The sequence below is a fragment of the Pyrus communis genome, chromosome 13 (assembly GCF_041283825.1).
Source record: "Pyrus communis isolate YQ-2024b chromosome 13, ASM4128382v1, whole genome shotgun sequence".
NCBI lineage: Eukaryota > Viridiplantae > Streptophyta > Magnoliopsida > Rosales > Rosaceae > Pyrus > Pyrus communis.
The window spans coordinates 12801604-12821664 of NC_142577.1; the positions used below are offsets into that span (position 1 = coordinate 12801604).

The following is a 20061-nucleotide window of genomic DNA, read 5'->3' on the forward strand; positions in this document are numbered from 1 at the left end:
TTAAGGTTTGATAGAGGTGGAGAGTATTATGGAAAGTTCAGTGAATCTGGAAAACAGCCTGGTCCTTTTGCATTGTTTCTACAAGAGCATGGAATTGTTGCTCAATACACCAATCCATGCACCCCTGAGCAAAATGGAGTTAGTGAAAGAAGAAATAGAACCTTGATCGAGATGGTGATAAGCATGATAAGTTATTCGAAACTGCCTACCTTTCTTTGGGGTGAAGCAATCAAAACTACAAACTACTTGCTAAATAGAGTCCCTAGCAAGTATGTCCCCAAGACACCATTCGAGTTATGGACTAATAAAAAACCAGTGCTAAATCATTTGAGAATTTGGGGATGCGCTGCAAAAGCAAGAACATATAGTCCAGTGGAGAAGAAACCGGACCCTAGAACAATCACATGCTTCTTTGTAGGATATCCAGAAAGAACCAAAGGTTACGGGCTTTATTGCCCCAATCATACTTCAAGATTCATTGAAACTGGGAGAGCCAAGTTCATTAAAGAAGCTAATGATGATGAGTGGGAGGAAAAATCTTGACTGGAATGAAGAGACCACATCAATGAAAGAAGAAAATCTAGGTGATGTTGTGACAGATGAAGTTGTTGTATCAATTCCAGTGCAAAGTGATCAAGTTATAAAACCAACAAAAGCTGTTCAACAAATGAAGTGATTGTAGAAGAACCTGTGTAGTTAAACACCACACCAGCTATTTAAAAAGAGAACCTTGAGCATGTGAGCATGAAAACCAAAAGATCTATCCGCACAAGAAAGCCTAAAATCTCAAATGATTTGCTTGTGTATTTGCAAGAAATTGAGTTCAGTAGCCAAGAAGAAGATCCATTAAGCTTCAAGAAGGCAGTTGAGAGTCCCAGTAATGCACATTGGCAAGAAACTATGCAATCAGAACTGGATTCCATGAATAAGAACAAAGTGTGGGAGTTAGTTGAGCTACCACAAAGAAGCAAACTAATAGACTGCAATTGGGTTTACAAGACTAAGAGACACTCCAACGGTGATATCAAAAGATACAAAGCTAGGCTTGTAGCTAAGGGATACACTCAGCAAGTAGGAGTTGATTACAATGAAACATTTTCTCTAGTCTCTACAAAAGACTCTTTTAGAGTGATCATGGCATAGTGGCTCATTTTGATCTACTCCTACATCAAATGGACTACATGAAGCAACCAGAGAACTTCATTCAAGAAGGGAGAGAGAATTTGGTTTGTAAATTTAACAAGTCTATTTATGGATTGAAACAGGCCTCGAGACAGTGGTATTTGAAGTTTGATGAGGTTGTTTCATCACATGGTTTCAAAGATAGCCCTAGTGATGAGTGTGTTTACATGAAAAGAAATGGCAACTGTTTTATTTTTCTCATTCTTTACATAGATGACATATTACTAGTATGTAATAATGCATCATTGCTAAGTGACACCATGACATTTCTGTCCAAGCGTTTTGAGATGAAGGATATGGGAGAGGCAACTTTTGTTCTTGGTATTCAGATCACAAGAGATCAAAGTGGATGACTGCTTAGTTTATCACAGATAGCATATATTGAAAATGTACTTAAGAGGTTCAATATGGAAGACTCGAATGGCCGTGATGTTCCCATGACAAAAGGAGAAAAGCTCAGTAAGGATCAGTGCCCTAAGACAAATTTTGAGAAGAAAGAAATGGCTAGCAAGCCTTATGCTTCTCTCGTTGAGAGTCTCATGTATGCACAGGTATGTACTAGACCTAATATTGCATATGCTATTAGCATATTAGGAAGGTTTCAGTCTAATCATGACATTGCACATTGGTTAGCTGCCAAGAAAGTTTTGAGGTACTTTTAGAGAACAAAGGAGTACCAACTAGTGTCTAAGAGGGATTTAAAACTCGAACTAGTAGGCTATAGTGACTCAAACTTTGTAAGCTGCCTTGATTCACTTAAGTTAACTTCAGGTTATATATTCACGTTGGCAAATAGGGCAGTGTCAGGGAAGAGTGTGAAACAAGATACTGTTGCCATTTCTACCATGCAAGCTGAGTTTGTAGCTTGTTATGAAGCTACATCACAAGCTATATGGCTGAGAAACTTCATCAGTAGCCTCAAGATCATGAATTCCATAGCAAAGCCTGTTCAAATTTGGTGTGATAACAAGGCTGATGTCTTCTATTCTAAGAATAATAAAAGGTCTCCTAGAACTAAGCACTTGAACACCACATATGCGTTGACAAGGAAGAAAGTAAAATCTGAAGAGATCAAGGTTGATTACATTAGCACTCATGAAATGCTTGTTGATCTACTCACTAAGGTATTATCAAATGCGGTTTTTTCACAAGCATACAGTCAATATAGGAGTGACTGCAACCCTAGATTTGTTGAACTAGTAGGAGTAGTGATAGTATGTAGTATAATTATGCATGCTAGTTATTATTGTGACTATGAGTAGTAAGTTTGGTTTTGTGTTTAGCTAGTTGCTGCTTTTGGTTGAATTGAATGTTTAATAAAATGATGTTGCTTCAGCAATTCATACATTGTTTAAATATAGTTCTAGTTCTTATTTTCTATTAGAAATAAAGGCTGTTGAAAGATCATAAGCAACTGATATGTATTACAGTGACACAATGTAGCAGCAAAAGGTTATTAGCTGCAATTAGTAGTGCCGAGAGATTGATTAGCATATGTACTGAGTTTTTCACGAAAATATATGCGAGCTATTCTCATAGCTTGAAAGCTTCATAGGAAACATTAAGCAGTCATAAATAAGGCTGATTAAGTGGACCTGGAAATGACGGAGTTGGTGCTTTCGACTCATGGTTATGTGGCTCACTTCTGTACCAAGTCTATGATTGATTACTTCATGTAAGTGAGGGTCTTATTCAGTGATTATAAGAGCACATGAACACTTATGTAAGTTCATAGTCTCTGATAGTTCTGAATAAGTAATCTTTACTTGACTAAAGTATGCAAGAAGCTTATTAGCTTAACTGAATCCATTGGCCAATAAAGAATCATACTTACAAATTCATTAAAGGTCTTTTTTGAATTAACTAATTGACCTAGTGGGAGAATGTTGGATGTTAGATTCTAATTCAATGGCTAATAGGTCAATATAGTTAATAAGGATTGATGTGGAATGTAAGTGTGATTAGGGTTTAGTTATAAGCTATAACTTGGACTCCAAGTTAAGGAATATAACCTGGTTATAATTGGAGAATAAAGGCTCTTGATACTATCCTATTTGGATTCATATTTGGTAGATTATATACTTGTACAATAAGGAATCCTAGTGTATGATTATGGGAATGTATGTTACGGTTGTAATAGTATAAATACCAAGGGAAAGTCCCTGCATACACCACCGATACATATACTTGGAGAACTCCCCATAGGTTTGAGTAATACAGTGGTGGTGAGTGTGCTAAAGACCAACCTTCGAAGTCCAAAGTGTTTGAGGAGAGCTTGCTGCAATTGTAGTCCTTGTTATGCTAGGAAGATGTCTTCTCAAGGTTAGTTCAATGGTGTTTTATTATACATGAATGTGTTAGGTTTAACACATTGCTCAAGACTTCTCTACACCCTCGCAAGTAGACAAGGAAATGCCATAATTGATGCTCTTTTAAACAAATGTTAATTTTACAACACAAAATACTTCAGTTCTCGCACTATGTTCTCAAACTATTTGTGATGCTCGTAAAAAAGTATACAAGTTTTAGATCCAATAACATTTGAATAAGTTTGTTCAAAAAAATAATATTTAAATAAATATTAAACATCTACTTAATACATACGACTTCTGTTGGTTTGGTTTGCTTATTATGCTGCATATAGAATAGCGTTGAAAGAAACTATCGCAATTCATTGTATTCAATTAGGAGTTTAAAAGATTTTAAATAAGTTTATAAATTCAAGGGTATTAAATCAAGATTTTAAATGAATCCATCTAGGAGATCATAAAACTCTAAAGAAATTTAGATGGATTCAATCAGGATTTTATAGTAGTGCATAAAACTCTATGTGTATTCAATTAGGAATTGATTTTAAAGTTTTTTAAAAAAAATTAAGAATTTTGATGGATTTAGAACGATATTATAGTGTATTTTAGGCTTTAAGAAATCAAGCCTCTCCTCCTAATATTTTGAATGAATTCCCATGGAGTCTATGAAACTCCATAGAACTCCGTTAAACTTCAAATATTTATAACTCTTTCAAAAACCTTTACACTCTCAATTCAATGCAAATTAAAAACATAACATAAATTCACAACAAAACAAATAAAGTAGCATTCTTTTGGTCATAACATGAAATCAAAGACTTATAAAGAATGACCTTCTATTATTTGAATGTGATAGCAAATAATCAATATCACTATCTTTACTTATTTACTACTTGGATCACTTGAATGTAAATTACTAAATAGTCCATATCACTAGCTTTACTTATTTACTACTTGGGTCACTTGAATATAAACTATAAATGGATAACATAAATCATACATATACTAAAACTCAGTTTTTCAGCACTGTTCATTAATAGTGAAAGGGCAAAAATGCCTTCGGCTCTGCTTTGTTAGCTCCACTGTTTGTTTGTTTGTTTTCTACAGTTATTTGTCCGTTTTGTCCATCAATGCCACGTGCTGGCCATCATTTATCTAGATGGTTCGATTTCGTCTCCTTCACTTTTACCTTTCAACTTTGTTTTCTTCATCTTGAATTTGTGGTCTCTTTCTTTTCATTTTGTTGTCGTCCTGTCAAATCCTTTGTTGTTTTGGTTACATAATAGTTGTGATTAAATTGGGATTTGGTTTGTTGAGGGATTTGGATCCAGCTCTCTATTTTCAGTCTTCGTTCAGAATTTGTGAACGTTTTGTCGAAACTGACGAAAACATTTGGTCCAAATTTATAGAGTTCGTGTTCAACATTTTATTCTCATCTTGTAATCGCTGGGACAAGAAGTTTAAGGTGAGTTTTTTTTCAATATATTTATCCTCATCTTGCAATTGCTGGGACAAGAAATTTAAGGTCTTCGTTTCTATTTTTCCTACCGATTTCCAAGTTGGACAAATTTTTTGTCAAATTGTTGGCCGATTTCCATGGACAACTTATCTCCTAACGCCCCTCTATAGGCTATTCATCAAGGACAGTTCACACCATTCTTTCATAGAACTACACCCATGGTTTGATTCTCCTTCCTGGAGATATGCAAGCAGTCTTTCCCTGATTCAACTACACCCTCCAATGTACCCCATTCTCACTTCATCCGAGATCATGGGCTAGTCCGACTGGATTTTGCCTCCATCCACGGATGTGTGCGAATTTTGTTCAAACAATTGGTGCTTTCATTAAGAGTGAATTCATATTCCCCCATCCAAATCACTTTATTGACATACGAATCTACTTCGGACAAAAAGTGATCAAACGAAGGAATTTTGGAGCAATTTTAATTTGAGTGGATTTGCAAGTCCTTCAAGATTGTGTTAAAATTCCAGAATTTAATACCAAGCCATTTGATCATGACAAAGAAAAGAAGGCCAACGCGCAACTTTTCCAAATTGACATTTATGGGCGTTTAACGTATTTTGGAGATCAATATTTAAAAAGAGACATTTTTTTTACCAAATCGAAGTTGATTTGATGGTAAAAGTCATATTCGTGAGTGACAATAAAACCAATGACAGCAGTCACAATTACTTCATGACGGATTGAAGAATCACGAACCCCAACTCCATATAATGTGAAGAAGAGTTTTATCGCAAGGCCCGGATTTTCGTAGAGGAACAAAAAAAAAGGGTTTCTAATACCTTTATTTATTTTACTCTCATATCTTATTATTTTAAAAAGTTTAAATTGCTTTACCATAAAATAGATAGCTCAACTTAACTATTTGTTATCGTTATTTCGAAGGGGATATGTGTTGATTGCACATCCTTTCTTCCTTTTAGATCTTATGGCATTGGACTAACTTAGTCCAACACTATTCAAGTGGAGCCAGTAATTCCAACGACACAACCTTTCTAAAATATTGTAATCTCAACACGAGGAGAAGTACACCGGGGGCAAGTCACCCCTACAACGCAACATAGCGATCATTCTACAACACAAAGAATTACAAAAATGACTTAGAGAAAAGCATGTCAACGCAAGGAAGCGAAGGTAAGTTTGGCCCCGTGTGAACTAACACCTCATCATAAGTTCGACTCATAGATCCTTCATCTAAAGTCTAAAGACAACTCAATTCAAGTCTATCAACACTCTGATTGGGGCAAGTGCTCTCACAAAAGCTATGGGGGGGGTAATAATTGTGCCTAAAACTCATTCTATATACTTGAATGATTTTCAACGAAAAACTGACTTCTTGGATGAAATTTGACACAAGGCTAATTAGAGACAAAAGCTAAGGTGCCTAAGATTGTTGTGTCAAAGTTTCAGAATTTTCTACAAAGCAAATATTTCCAGTTTTACAAAGTCAAGTCTAAAAATTCAAAGTGGTCAGTAGCTTGAGAGCCTCAAGCTATAATAAGCGCGGTATAATTTGCAAGTTACAGGCACACACATATGGTGCCCTGACCTAGAAGTTCAGTGCACTATCCGGCCTCCGAAAAGATTATACAATTGTGAGTTATAACATTCAAACCTGGGCTCTATGCCATTCGAGGGAATAGTCGAAAAGGCAATCTAGAAAACATCTGAGGGTGGCTTTGAACTCCGACCTTGAGTATAACTACTTCTGCCCCATACCAGCTTACTAAGCCAAGCACATTATGCAATATCATGTGTTAAACAGGTCCGAATGAGGCACCCAGACTAGAAAATCCTCAAGAGGAATTTTATTCCAAATGAACTCTGATATGAGGAGATGCCTTAGCCAAGCCAGCTAAGTGTAGTCTGATAAAAAACGCTCAGGTCCGACACATAGGGCCTGACAAAAGGATTCAAAAAGTGGTTCCGACCAACATGCAAACGACCAAGTCCTTAACAAACTTTCATTTAAGATTCACGAGGGATGGATCAGCAATTTAAACTGAGAAGGAAATTCATTTTTGGTTACATGTTACACTATTAAAGATTTCTGACCTAGAATTGGGGCAAGCTGAAAGAACAAACATAATCAATAAACAAGATAGCTCAAATATGTCAAACTGGCATTAAAATCTAGAGTCCATTTCGAGTAAGTTTGGATACTTTCTCATCCTTAATCTAATCAATGCATTACCGCAAGTTTGGGGCAAAAGGTTTTCCATGGGTTTACTATTTAATTACTGGTACCGGAGTAAGGTGGTACTCCAGAAATCGCGATGGAAATCTTTATAAACACCAAGTTTAGGAGGTGATTTTTTTTTTTCTAATCAACTTCACCAAGGATGGTTTTGATGAACTATGTCCTTGGCCCACAAGCTTACTTGTGTTTCGCCTTAGTACACTATACTTCAAAGTTAGCTTACTTTGGAAAGATTGATAAATTAAATTATATTCCACGATTAGGAAGCAAAGGATGAAAAGTTTCAAGTGTTTTACTCTAACAAGCTTAATGAATTGAGTAAAATAAACTTAGAAGAATATTCCCAAGGCATTTAAGTCTTTCAAGGAATATATACGCGCAATCCGCCTTGCATCTAGCATTTCAGCTATGCATCTGGAACTCTGACCAAGGGTTTACAATATGGTTTGAAACTCTGAAAGATTAAACCATTAGAAAGCAAGCGAGCAAGACTAGCTAGACTTGGCAGGCTTCGAATCAACAAGAAGTTCGAAAGTCATTCCAACGAAAATTCTGAAGAATATATTCTAGGATGATTCACTCATTGTCCTTGGTAACGCAGAGCACATTCTCAAAAGCATAGTTAAGGGCAATAGTGAGACCATAATTTTAGGGATTAGGCAATGAATGGTGCGAAGTTTCAAAGTTCTTCATTATTCTTGAATTTAGGGTATTCTATGTACCACAATGAATGATGTAAGACAGAACAAACAATGGCATGCGAGGATCTGAAACGATCATCCCCAGTTTTGGGTTTTCTATCCTGGACATGCATTTAATCATGTATATAATAAAAAAAGTACTTATCTCTTGGAGCGATACAATGGTTTAGACTAAGGTTGTTTACCCGTCGAATGGACCTTCAAGTTGTTTTCCACATTTGTCTTTGATGATGCCCTTGAGAGTTCTAGAGAATATCTAGGAATAGATACTGCATCCTCTTAGAAATGTGATTACTTATGAGGCATGCCAATTCTTAGATTGTAGGAACTCCAAGATTTATAGGAAACATGTTGATTCCTTACTGGATTAGGTTTCCATGTCTTGTGGGACAAGCATAGTTATTCTAGTAAAGGTGCTCGAACTTCACCTACTGCCCCAGAACAGGAAGATGGTGGCATTGTTGCTCTGTTTGGTCCTCTCCGCTCGTACCTGTTGAGTCCATGATCGGACTGCAAAGGTACTTCTTACTTGGATCCACCTTACTCCGAATGGTTTCAGAGTGAAGCAAAGTAATTCACAATTCAGAATCCTTCAAGTGTGGAAATCTGGATTCATAACTCCCAAGTGGTGTAGGAATCGTTCAAATTCATGAAATCTTTCTTCTACTCCATATGGTATGCCCCCTATCTTTTTCCATTACAAGCTAGCAGTGGAGGAGGATAAATGTGGAGTTATCGTGCAATTCTTTGCTGGTGACCATTGGTTTTAGCTCATCAAAGCAAACTTGAATTGGTTGAAACTCTTAGGTTAACCGTTGACTTAATCATGACTATGTGCATCTTGAACTCGTAGTGTGACATCCTACATCGCCTAGGGGAGTGATCCTTAAATGTATATTCCCATCCTTACATAGCATGAGGCCTTTTGGGAGCTCACTGGCTTCGGGTTCCGTAGGAACTCCGAAGTTAAGCGAGAATGAGGCTAGAGTAATCCCATGATGGGTGACCCACTGGGAAGTTACTCGTGAGTTCCCAAAAACAAAACCGTGAGGGAATGGTAAGCCCAAAGTGGACAATATCGATTGGTATCAGAGCCGAACCCTGGTCGTGGTGTGCCGACGAGGACATCGGGCCCCTAAGGGGGGTGGATTGTGACATCCTACATTGCCCAGGGGAGTAATCCTTAAATGTATATTCCCATCCCTACCTAGCGCGAGGCCTTTTGGGAGCTCACTGGCTTCGAGTTCCGTAGGAACTCTGAAGTTAAGCGAGCAGGGGGCTAGAGCAATCCCATGATGGGTGACCCACTGGGAAGTTGCTCGTGAGTTCCCATAAACAAAACCGTGAGGGAATGGTAAGCCCAAAGCGGACAATATCATGCTACGGTGGTGGAGTGGGCCCGGGATGTGACACGTAGGTCGTTGCGGCACATTGTACGTTGTTTGATATAAGATCAGAGGAAGAACTTTAGGAATCCCGCATAAAATTTAAGCATGCGCTATGAGTAGTAAAACGAAAATAACATCTTCACGTTACTCAAAACTGAGTTCTGAAAAATTCTACAAATAGCTGACTTTCATAACTTGGCGATAATGTATGGTATGAAACGAAACCCAATTTACTCTGAGAAAGTATAGTTTAATCAAGGAAGTTGTTTGTGTTGTTGCTTATGTTGTTTGTGTTGGCTTATTGTTCAGCTACTTTGTGTGCCAAAGTTGAACATGTTCTTTCTTCTAGAAAATTATGTAAAAATAAGATTATTGTAGCTTGACTTCTTATCTTTCCAGGAATAGGTGGCATGTCATGGAAAAAAATCGGGAAGGCCTTGAAATCTTCGTTTTCCAATAAATGCGAAGTTCTAACAGCAATACAGCTTAAACTAACTTCATACGTAAAATTGGAAAGATTGGCTTTGTAGAAAATTCTAAAACTTTGATACAATGATCTTGGGCACCTTAGCTTTTGTCTCCAACTTTCCTCATATCGAATTTTGCCTAGGACGTCAACTTTTCGTTGAAAATCATTCGAGTGCGCAAAAGAATTTTAGGCATGATTACATTGTCCCTAGAGCTTTGCGCAAACACTTTCCTCTGTCGGAGTGTTGATGGACTCAAACTTAGTTGCATATACACTTCAGACAAGAGATCTATATGTCAAACTTGCGATGAGGTGCTGGTCTGCACAGGGCCAAACCTGCCTTCGCTCCCTTGCATAGACACATTTCTCTCTTAGTTTTTTTTTTTGTAATTCTTTGTGTTGTAGTATGATCTCTATGTTGCGTTGTCAACCCGTCATGATTCATATTTGAGTTTGGAACCCTGATGGAACTCAAGACTTAGTTCCAAAGTTGAACTTTTTACACCTTGACTAGAAATGATTTGCCCTAAGTGTACTTATCCTCGTCCTAAGACTCTACCATTCTCGTAAGAGAGGTTGTGTCATTGTTGGGGTTACTAGCTCCACCAAAATAATGTTGGACTGAGTTTTGCTCACACCACATGATCTGAGAGGAAGAAGGGATGTGCAATTAGCATATATCCCTTCGAAAAAACGATAACAAATAGTTAGGTCGAGCTCTTTGTTTCATGGTAAAGTGATTTAACTTTTTGAGGTAATAAGATACTCGAACAAAATAGATAAAGGTGTTAGAAACCCTCCATTTTTGTGTTCCTCTGGGAAAATTCAGGCCTTGCAATAGAACTCTTCTTCACATCATATGGAGTTGGGGTTCGTGCTTCTTCAATTCATCATCACTGATAGGATTTTTACCATCAAATTAACTCTGATTTCATCCAAAAGTATCTCTTTTTAAAGCTTAAGATGTACTGAACAAATCCTCAGAAGGAATCTTCCTCGAAATATGCCATCTTGACATTCAAAATACTCAAAATCCCCAAAAAATCAATCTGGAAAAGCTAAGCGCTAGGCCTTTTTTTCTTTGCCACGGTCAAACGGCTTGCAAGTAAATTCTATAATTTTGATAAAATTTTCTTGAAAGACTAAAAAATCCACTCCAATTGAAATGACTCCAAAATTCCTTCGGTTGATCACTGTTTGGCCAAAGTAGAATCGCATGTTGATAGAATGATTTGACTGGGGGAACATGAATTCACTCTCAATGAAAACACCAATTGTTGGAACCAAATTCATGTGGCATCCATGGGCAGAGGCGAAATCCAGTTAGACTAGCCCATGATCTCCGATGAGGGGTGAATGGGGTTGATAGGAGGTATGGTTGAATTTGGAAAGGGTTGTCTACATATCTCCAGGAAGGAGAATGAAACTATGGATGTAATTCTATAAAAGAATAGCATGAACCTTCACACATTTTTTGCTAATTTTTATCTATTGATTATAGTCAATTTATTCAATTCGATGATCGAAAATTGAGAGAATATGTGAACAGCATCACCCGATTTCAACAAGAAGTGGCTTTGGCGACTTGTTAGTTCTCGAAATGGCATATATAGAAATTTAAGCAACATGGAGGGCAAAGATATAGTACTGGTTTAGTACTGAGGTGCTTTTATAAAAAGTGGGTATCAAAAAAAGCTAAACTTAAAAAATGTTTGGTAAACACTTAAAAACATCTTATATCACAGTTTTGGATGAAAAAAACTAAAAACGGGAAGCAGTAAAAATGAGCTTATTCTCACAGCACAGCAGAAATAATTTTTTTTTCAAAGCACAGCAATACCAAACCAGTCCATAGTTCTGTCATATTCTCTCTCTACCCATAGAGAGATTTTTCAGTATGATCGTCACACTAGATGGTACACCACGTGTCCCTATATAAATAGTGGGTTATGTGTGTTAAAAGGTTAATAACTTAAAAATTAAAATTTTCCATCACTTGCATAAAAACATGTGGTGTACTATCTGTGTTTCCATCACAACTAAACATTTGTCTCTGCCCATGAGCCTGTTCCCGCCTTTTTCTTTTCCCTCAAACCTAGAGTTTGTATTTTCTTCACGCTTGGGTTTTGACCGTTACTTTTTCTCCAACGTCTCTGTCTCTCTCCCTCATCAGTGATCAAACCTCCTGCTCTTATTCAATACCCAGGTAAGGCATTTCCACTGCAATCCAATCTACTGCTTAATTTTTTTATTGTTTACTTTATTTCTGTTTATTGCAGATTATTTCTTAAAAATCAGCCCAATTTATCTGGTTTTTTTCCTGAGTTTAATTTCTTCTTTGATATGGGAAGCTCTTTTCTTTTTTTTTTTTGCTCTTTTCTTTTTTTTTTTTCAGCACTAGATTTAAATATATATATATATATATATATATATATATATAACAATATGTAATGGGTTTTTCATTTTGCATTTGTATGCTCAATTCGCCTTGAATCTTCATCTTGTACAAATAAAAAATGTGAACTTTTCAGTTTTCCGGTTATTGAAATGGGTGCTCTGGTTTTCAGTCCATATGAGATTTAGGTGAGTATTTAATTTATTTATTCACTTTACTTGAAGCAGAAAAAAGAGTGATTGGGTTTCTCAGGTTTATGCAAGTATTAGCTATTTAATTTTCTATTTTGAAAATTTGAAATTTCTGTTCGTTCTTTTATTGAGCCAACAAAATCTAGCCTAAAAAATTCATAGGGTGAAAGAAGAAGGTAAAAAGGAAACGAGAAATGGGATGTTCTGCATCAAACCTAGATGATGAAGCAGCAGTTCAGCTTTGTAAAAATCGAAAGCGATTTATTAAACAGGCTCTTGAGCAAAGAGGGTGATTTGCCTCCGGACACAGCTTATATTCAGTCCTTAAAAAGAGTTTCAGCTGCTCTTCGTGATTATATCGAAGGAGATGAGCCTCGTGAGTTCTTATTAGATTCATTCATAACCCCACCTTTCACACCCGTTAAGAAAGCAAGTCCTGGTTTAATCTCAATTTCACCAAAATCCTTCTCGCCTGCACCAAATATCCAAACCGAACCCTGTCCATGCGTGAAAATATGTTATCTACGATCAGGAGGGAACCCAGCAGTTTCAGTAGAAGAGAGACCTGAATCGCCCGAAACAGGCAGAGTTGAAGCTTACTCTCCAATGCACCATTATGGGATGGACGGGCTTTTTGGAATGCAATCTTCACCGATGAATTCTTCGTCATTCTTCTCTTTTTCTCCTAACAATAGGCCAAACATCCCTCCACCTCAGCCTCAAAATTCTCAGTGGGATTTTTTCTGGAACCCATTTTCATCACTGGATTACTACGGTTATCCCACTCAAAATAGTCTTGATCAGAGAACCATGGATGATGAAGTTAGAGGACTAGGGCAGGTCAGAGAAGAAGAAGGGATCCCTGACTTGGAAGAAGTTGAAACCGAACAGGAGGAATGTGATCATGAGGAAAATGTACCACAAGAAAGGGATAAAGTTGATGTAAACTGCACAGAGAAAAAGTTAATGTTGAAGATGTTGATGAGGAGGAGGAGACAGATAGCGGAATTGAGATTGACCACGAAGCACAAATTCCATCACATAGTAGTGTGAGTATAGAGGTTTCACAATCTCAGACTGCTTGACAAGTTAAAACTAATAGCCAAGAAAGAGCTGTTGAGCTCCGGGAAGCTAAGGAAGAAACACCAGGCTTTACTGTATACATGAACAGAAGGCCAATGAGTATGGCAGAGGTTATCAAGGAATTAGATACTCAGTTCACAATTGTTTGCAATGCTGCCAATGAACTCTCAGATTTGCTTACTTGGTTTATGAATGCTTGTTAAGCAGTAGAAAATATTTTGGTTTTCGTATTTTCTTTGAACTTTCAGGTTATTATACAGTAAGTAATTTTTTGTTGCAGCCATGAAAATGTTGAAACCAGTAGCATTATTTCGCTCAGCTTCTTCTCGTTCAGCATTGTCCAGATTTTTAATGAATTCTTCACGCGCTAAAGATGAAGGTTATGGAAGCAGTAGTGATGTCTCAGAGGATCCCTGCATGTTTTGTGGTAGCCACCAATCAACATTGGACAGATTATATGCTTGGGGGAAGAAACTCTACGAGGAAGTCAAGGTATTACTTCTAAATAGCACCTACTTCTACTCAAAAATACTTTATCCGTCGAAGAGACTAATAAACAAAAAATCATGAAGAACTGATATGCACATGGTACGGATTGCATATGAAAAGAAACTGATGCAACTACGGAACCAAGATGTAAAAGGCGATGATCATTCCGCTGTAGAAAAAACAAGGGTAGCAATTAGAGATATGCATACTCGGATGAAGGTTTCAATACACACGGTTGAAGCTATTTCGAAGAGGATTGAAACCTTGAGGGATGAAGAATTGCAACCTCAACTCTCGGAATTGGTACAAGGGTATGCCATGGAGCTTTTATAAATAGTTTGCTCAAATATGTACCCCATGTTTCATGTAATTATTCTTCTGTATTAATCAATTGATTAAGTAAACCAGGTTAGCAAGGATTTGGAAAGTAATGGCACACTGTCATCGGTTGCAGAAATGAAGCCTAGATGAAGCCAAGCTTTTACTAGCAGGCACGCCGTCAAAATTGGAAGCTAAACGACAGTCTTCCATTTCAGCCGCTGATCCAAACTGGCTAGCACGTTCAGCAGCCAATCTTGAGAAAGATCTGAGGAACTGGAGAGCCTTGTTCCAGTCATGGATCACTTCTCAACGATACTATGTGCAAGCAATAACAGATTGGCTCCTCCGTTGCATGAGGGCCGATCCCGACACATCAAATTTTCCTTTGTCTGGCTCCAGTGGGACACCAGTGTTAGATGGACTAGATTTTTTTGCAGCTGGTATGGGGTCCCCCTACACTCAACAGCTTAGAGAGGATTCGCGCCGAGTTAGGGTAGGTTCAAGGAGATTCGGAGGTGGAACAGCAGAGGAGTTCAGCGGGGATATGGAAATTGTGGAGGCTGGTGAAGTTGAATAAGTAATGACTGCAGACAAGATGGCAGAAGTCGCGGTAAGAGTACTTTGTGCCGGAATGTCAGTTACAATGAGCTCACTGACAGTTTGCTTTCACGTCGGCTGAGGGATATGCTGAGCTTGTGAATCAATGGGACAGGGACAAGGCCAAGCCTGGAGCTGCTGCAATATTATGACTTTGTGATGTTCATATTTATGGGGTAGTTTAGTGACCGGTGTCAATATAATTATAAGAAATAATCTATAATATTTTGTCGCCGAAAAACAATACGAGGTCTTATTTTCGATTCTCTCCTCTACTATAAATCAATCATAAAAAGAAAATAATCAACAAAGGCTGTCAAACCTACTCAAACTCGGTCGCCCGTTGCTAGGGTTCAGCGAGGCACCAAAAGTTTAAAACCCTAATACGGGTGCTCGAACACCGACTAGAAGTCAAACAAATGCATCCTAGCAGCGCAATGGCCTGTGTCAAAATACGGGTTCCAGAATCCAGTGTATATGTAACTTCCACAGAATAAAAACGAAGCGCACGAGGGCGAAAAACCTGTAAGTATGAAATTGCATCACGGTTAAACCCTTCTCACCAATTCACATTGAATGAAATTTACAAAATTGTCAACAATGCTTCAAAAATCAAAATTCTAGGTTTCTAACTTGAACTTTCCAACAAATTATATCATGTATTTATAAAGGTGCTTATTTTTCCAAATTTCTCCACATCATACTACAAAATCGAAAGAACGGGATTACAGAAAATATCTCTTCGTCATCAGGCTGCTAATCCTGGCTGGTTTTTGTGTAAAAAATGCTGGTCATAAGAACACACCTATTCATAACCATCATCATCATCAACCTCGGCATCAGCCTCATCAACTCGGCTTAGAAGAGTGACGAAAAGTACAACTGAAACTAGCTGTGCTATTATAAAATATCTGGCCCTACTCTTAAAACTTTTCTCCTCCTTTGTCTTCTCCCTTTTGGGTTTGCTCTTGGGCTTAGAACCTGATAACAAAATAAAAGCATAAGAAATATTGCATTCGAGGAGCATTGCAAGCTAGGTGACCCTGATATAAACATCATAGATAGAACCAAAATGATTAAATAAAATTTCATTCGCATAAATGTCGTATATACAAAATGGTCAACATATATAACTTAACCTTTACCTCATACAACTGGAAAACTTACACATTGAACTTCACATGCAAAGAACTCTTGAAAAAAACTACAAACTACTCTTTACGATGATTTATATCACCCATGTCCCTATTAGTCAGCTCGTGTTAGTTATGTCAGAAAGCCGGAAGTATCACTTGATCTCAAATTACGAGCTGCAAAATGCAGCTTCCACTTCAACACAGGCCTAACATACAAATTGCACATATTCTAACTGTTAAAACACTCAAGTAAAATACTAAGTTTTCTAAAGCAAAATAAGGTGTCAGAAACTGCATGTGTGCAAGCCAAATCTACTCTCGAGTTTTAAGGATAACAACAGATTTCACTAAAGAACCAAAAATAGAGGAAACCGAACTGGTTTAATGAAGGCAATGAATCCCATTAAACTATAGAACTAAAAAGAATAAGATGCAGATATACAAGTCTTGAGTATAAAAGTATCTCACTCGAATTTGAAGGACCTCTTCTAGGAGCTGCTGATGAAGAGTTTGCATGAAAATTTGGAACTGAAGATGAAGAATCTGCTTCCATGAACTCCACCTTAAGCCTATCAGCATACTTAACAAGGTTTTCATGTTCTAAAAGCTTGCTCCGCAGTACCGATGTTTCCTAAAAACACAAAGTGTCAGTAATCTACTGTACTAGGGGCATAGATCATTTTCTGGCCAAAAATACAAGAAACTATATAATGCCACAAGGAAATCTGAAGGGCAAAGGGGAGATCAAGCATAATTCCAGTTGAGTGATGAACACAAAGGTACAAAATGGGAAGCTAATAAGAAAATCTGCGAAAGTGGTTCCTATACTTCACTAACTCAAAAGTTAAATCACGGGGTCAAATTTTGTGCAACAAACACTGGCATCTGAGAGAGTTCAGAACAAGTATCGTTCTTTAGTTGTTCAAATTTTTAACTTTGATAGAAATGTAGTCTTATGCCAACTGAAACTGGGTTTTGTGCACAAATCACTGACATCTCAGTGTAAGTTCAGATCAGTATCACTTCTTTTTGTTTTAATTTATCACTTTGGTGGAAACAGTAGTCTTCTGCAACTGGAACTGTCATTTATAACTGCAGCACCTCTTCCTAAGCACAAATTAAGTCAGAGTTCAAACCAGATGCAAAAGGGTATGTATCAAGCCAATTTTGATTGCTGAGAGCGCAAGTTGAAATCCAAGCTGCTCAGACCAAAATTTTAATCTCACTGGCCCATAAAAGAGCAATATTTTGTTGAAAAAGCTTTAAACATGCTTCTAAACAAAACTTCACCAAATAAAAAACAGGATTCTTTTTTCAAGAAGAAAAGGAGAAGAGAGTAGAAGAATTCTGCTTCCTATCGGAGTATGTTTATTCTTTGTACAGTCGATTACAATCCAGAAACCACCACGAAAAAGAGAAGTTCATAGAAGAAGTGACGGTGGAAGCTAGAAGCATAATCACTTCTATGGAAGTATAATGCTCTTAGAATTAACGCTAATAAGTTGAGCATTAGGATTTACACAAGGTTCTGTAAGCTCAGAGAAGTTTTAATGCTAAAAGTGGTTAATAAACTCGCAAAGAAAATGGTGCAGTCTTAATTTTCTAGGTCGGAGTACCATATTATAATTGGCAAGCACCTTCTATCTCTTTCATCTCTCATTCAAGCAAATAATTTTCTCTGAGTTCACGCAGAATAATAGTCTACAAGATAAGATCAAGATTCAAGTTGGAATCTCAACTTCTTAGTAGCTTCAAACTATGTAGTTGAGCTAATTCAACGTAAATGGTGTTTAATTGCTAATATAAACTTTTCTAATCTGTCTGCCTACAAATACAATGACTTACTGGTAATGCTTGAAGAATGATAAGTGCCTGCCCAAGAAAGACTGCATCCAAACTTGACGGCCTGCACAAAAGGAACAACACATGTAGATACACAATCAGCACGATAGTATCAGTTTGCCACTTTGCATGTAACAAAATATTAGTACTAAAGAAAGCAAGTTAAATAAAATCAAGCACCCCAGGATTTCAATGTAAAAGTAAAAAGGTACCTAGAATAGGATAGAAAATCACCTGTCTTCAAATAAAAATTTATGTTCCTCCAACCGACTTGACAGAGCTCCAAATGCAAGGCTAGCTCTCCTGTATGTCTGTCCATCAACTTTCCATATCAATAAAAGCCGCATAATTTATATAATAGTCAAGCAAGACAGCACTTGTTACTAAACACAAAGTAATATGATCAGTGAGAAGAAAGGAAGAACCTGTTCTTCTATTTTCTCAGCATTGTCATTAGTAATCCCAAGTTGCTGCTTTACAGTGTAAGATTTCTTATAATATAGAATCTTTCCAATTGGCCATGGGAGATCAGAATAATATATCTCTTTGGCAGAATTACCATCAGTTCCAACCCAAAGTTCATACGTAAGAGCATCAGAAACACAGGAGCTAATCATTGCCTTTGTAGATATCCATTCTGGTATTGAGTGAAATTCAGTGTCCAAATCAGCAATACGGTCTTCCATTAGTCTTTCGATAATGCCACCCTTCTCATTATTATAGGCCACATACTCGCCAGATTCAATATAAGGGATTTTATCTACACAAAAGCCACAAACAATACCATGGTTTTCATCTACTTCAAAGACATGCACACACTTACACGCCTACTCAAATGTAAATGTGAAACAATAGACCAACAGAAATGCGACCATAGTAACTAAAGCCATTATTATATCAATTCAAATATAATTAGCAGATGAAAAAACACACAGTTGTCTGTGCTAATAAAGGCACAAACACGGAGGCGGAGCTGTGGCACGATTGTCCAGTCAAACTAGATACACCTAACTATACAAAGAAGACCATTTAAATAGATACCAAACCCACAAATCCTATTTGTCTTTAGTAACATATCCCAACTGTACCGTTATAAATTTATACATAACAGAAACCATTCACAGAACCAACGATATATCCACAGTTCGAGAGGGACTTGCATGGCATGGGTACATAAATGCCATAGCAACCATGCCAATGATAGAATGTATGTGTAAGATTCTCTCCACATGTCATTGTATTATGGGCATAGAATGTTACGGTGGCGGTGTACTCATACCATGTAAGGTCTTCTTCCTTGACAATATATTACAAAACTAATTTGTATCATAAACTCTAAATTAGTAGCAGTTGGGAATTAAGAACACATTCAAGTAACAAATCCAAAACCAATATTCTATGAAACAGTCAACTCAATGCATATAAAATAAACCAAAATAATACCCAATCCAAAAATTTAGCAGCAAAGAAATTTCGGACCTCCTATACTGCCAAACCCTCATAAACCAACAATAAAATTCTGAAAAAAAAAATGAAAAATAAATTAAATATATACAGAGATGGAGAAAGATTTGATACCAGAGTCAGGGTAGGTGAGGTTGAAATCTAATCGGAAGGGAACGTTGGCAAGTTTGAGGTAGAAGTAGACGGGCAAGCATGAAGGGCAAGCAGTGGGCAAGCCGAAACAAGACTTCCTCGCGACGAGAGTGTAATCTTCCATAAAACTTGTAAAACCCAATTGGGGTTTTGCGTTTCCGAACTGAAATCCACAAGTAATTTAGGGTTTTTCTCAATGGCGGGTGTTGCAGTAGCTGAATAACTGCGAGAGAGAAAGAGTGAGGGTTTTGCCTGGGGTTTTGGAGGCAAATGGGTCCTGCAGCAAGAATGGGCCGTGTATCCGAGTCGAGGTCCAATTACCTAATGCCTGCCTAGGGCATTCAATATTTCTTTTAAGAATATATTTGTTGGTGTTGTAAAACTAACTATTTGTGGGAGACAGACGACTGGTTTGGGGTTGCTGGGTTTTTTTCAAAATTGTTTTCGCTGTGTTGTAAAAATAAACTGTAGATGTGTTTGGTATACTATAATGCAAAAAGTGCTTTTAGCAAAAAAAAAAAAAAAAAAGGGGATAGGATTGTTAATATGAAAGTTTTATTAATTGGTATTGTTCACTTACCTCCAATGAAAAAAAGGGCTTTTTTAAGAAGCATATGCAAAGCTGCTTCTACTTTCTACT

At 37.2% G+C, this 20061-nt stretch overlaps 1 protein-coding gene and 1 pseudogene across 1 annotated transcript; one reads left to right on the forward strand and one right to left on the reverse strand.

Moving 5' to 3' along the window:
- Positions 1-12551: 12551 nt before the first annotated feature.
- On the forward strand, positions 12552-15279 carry LOC137736034 (nitrate regulatory gene2 protein-like; annotated as a pseudogene).
- An 82-nt stretch (positions 15280-15361) lies between these two features.
- LOC137737988 (mitochondrial outer membrane import complex protein METAXIN-like) lies at positions 15362-19750 on the reverse strand. The gene is made up of 6 exons (XM_068477580.2): positions 19404-19750; positions 18251-18585; positions 18060-18136; positions 17829-17889; positions 16452-16614; positions 15362-15828 (listed from the first exon to the last, which is right to left on the reverse strand). The coding sequence occupies exons 1-6, from the start codon at positions 19543-19545 to the stop codon at positions 15653-15655; spliced, it is 954 nt and encodes a 317-aa protein (XP_068333681.2). The 5' UTR covers positions 19546-19750; the 3' UTR covers positions 15362-15652.
- Between the last annotated feature and the right edge of the window lie 311 nt (positions 19751-20061).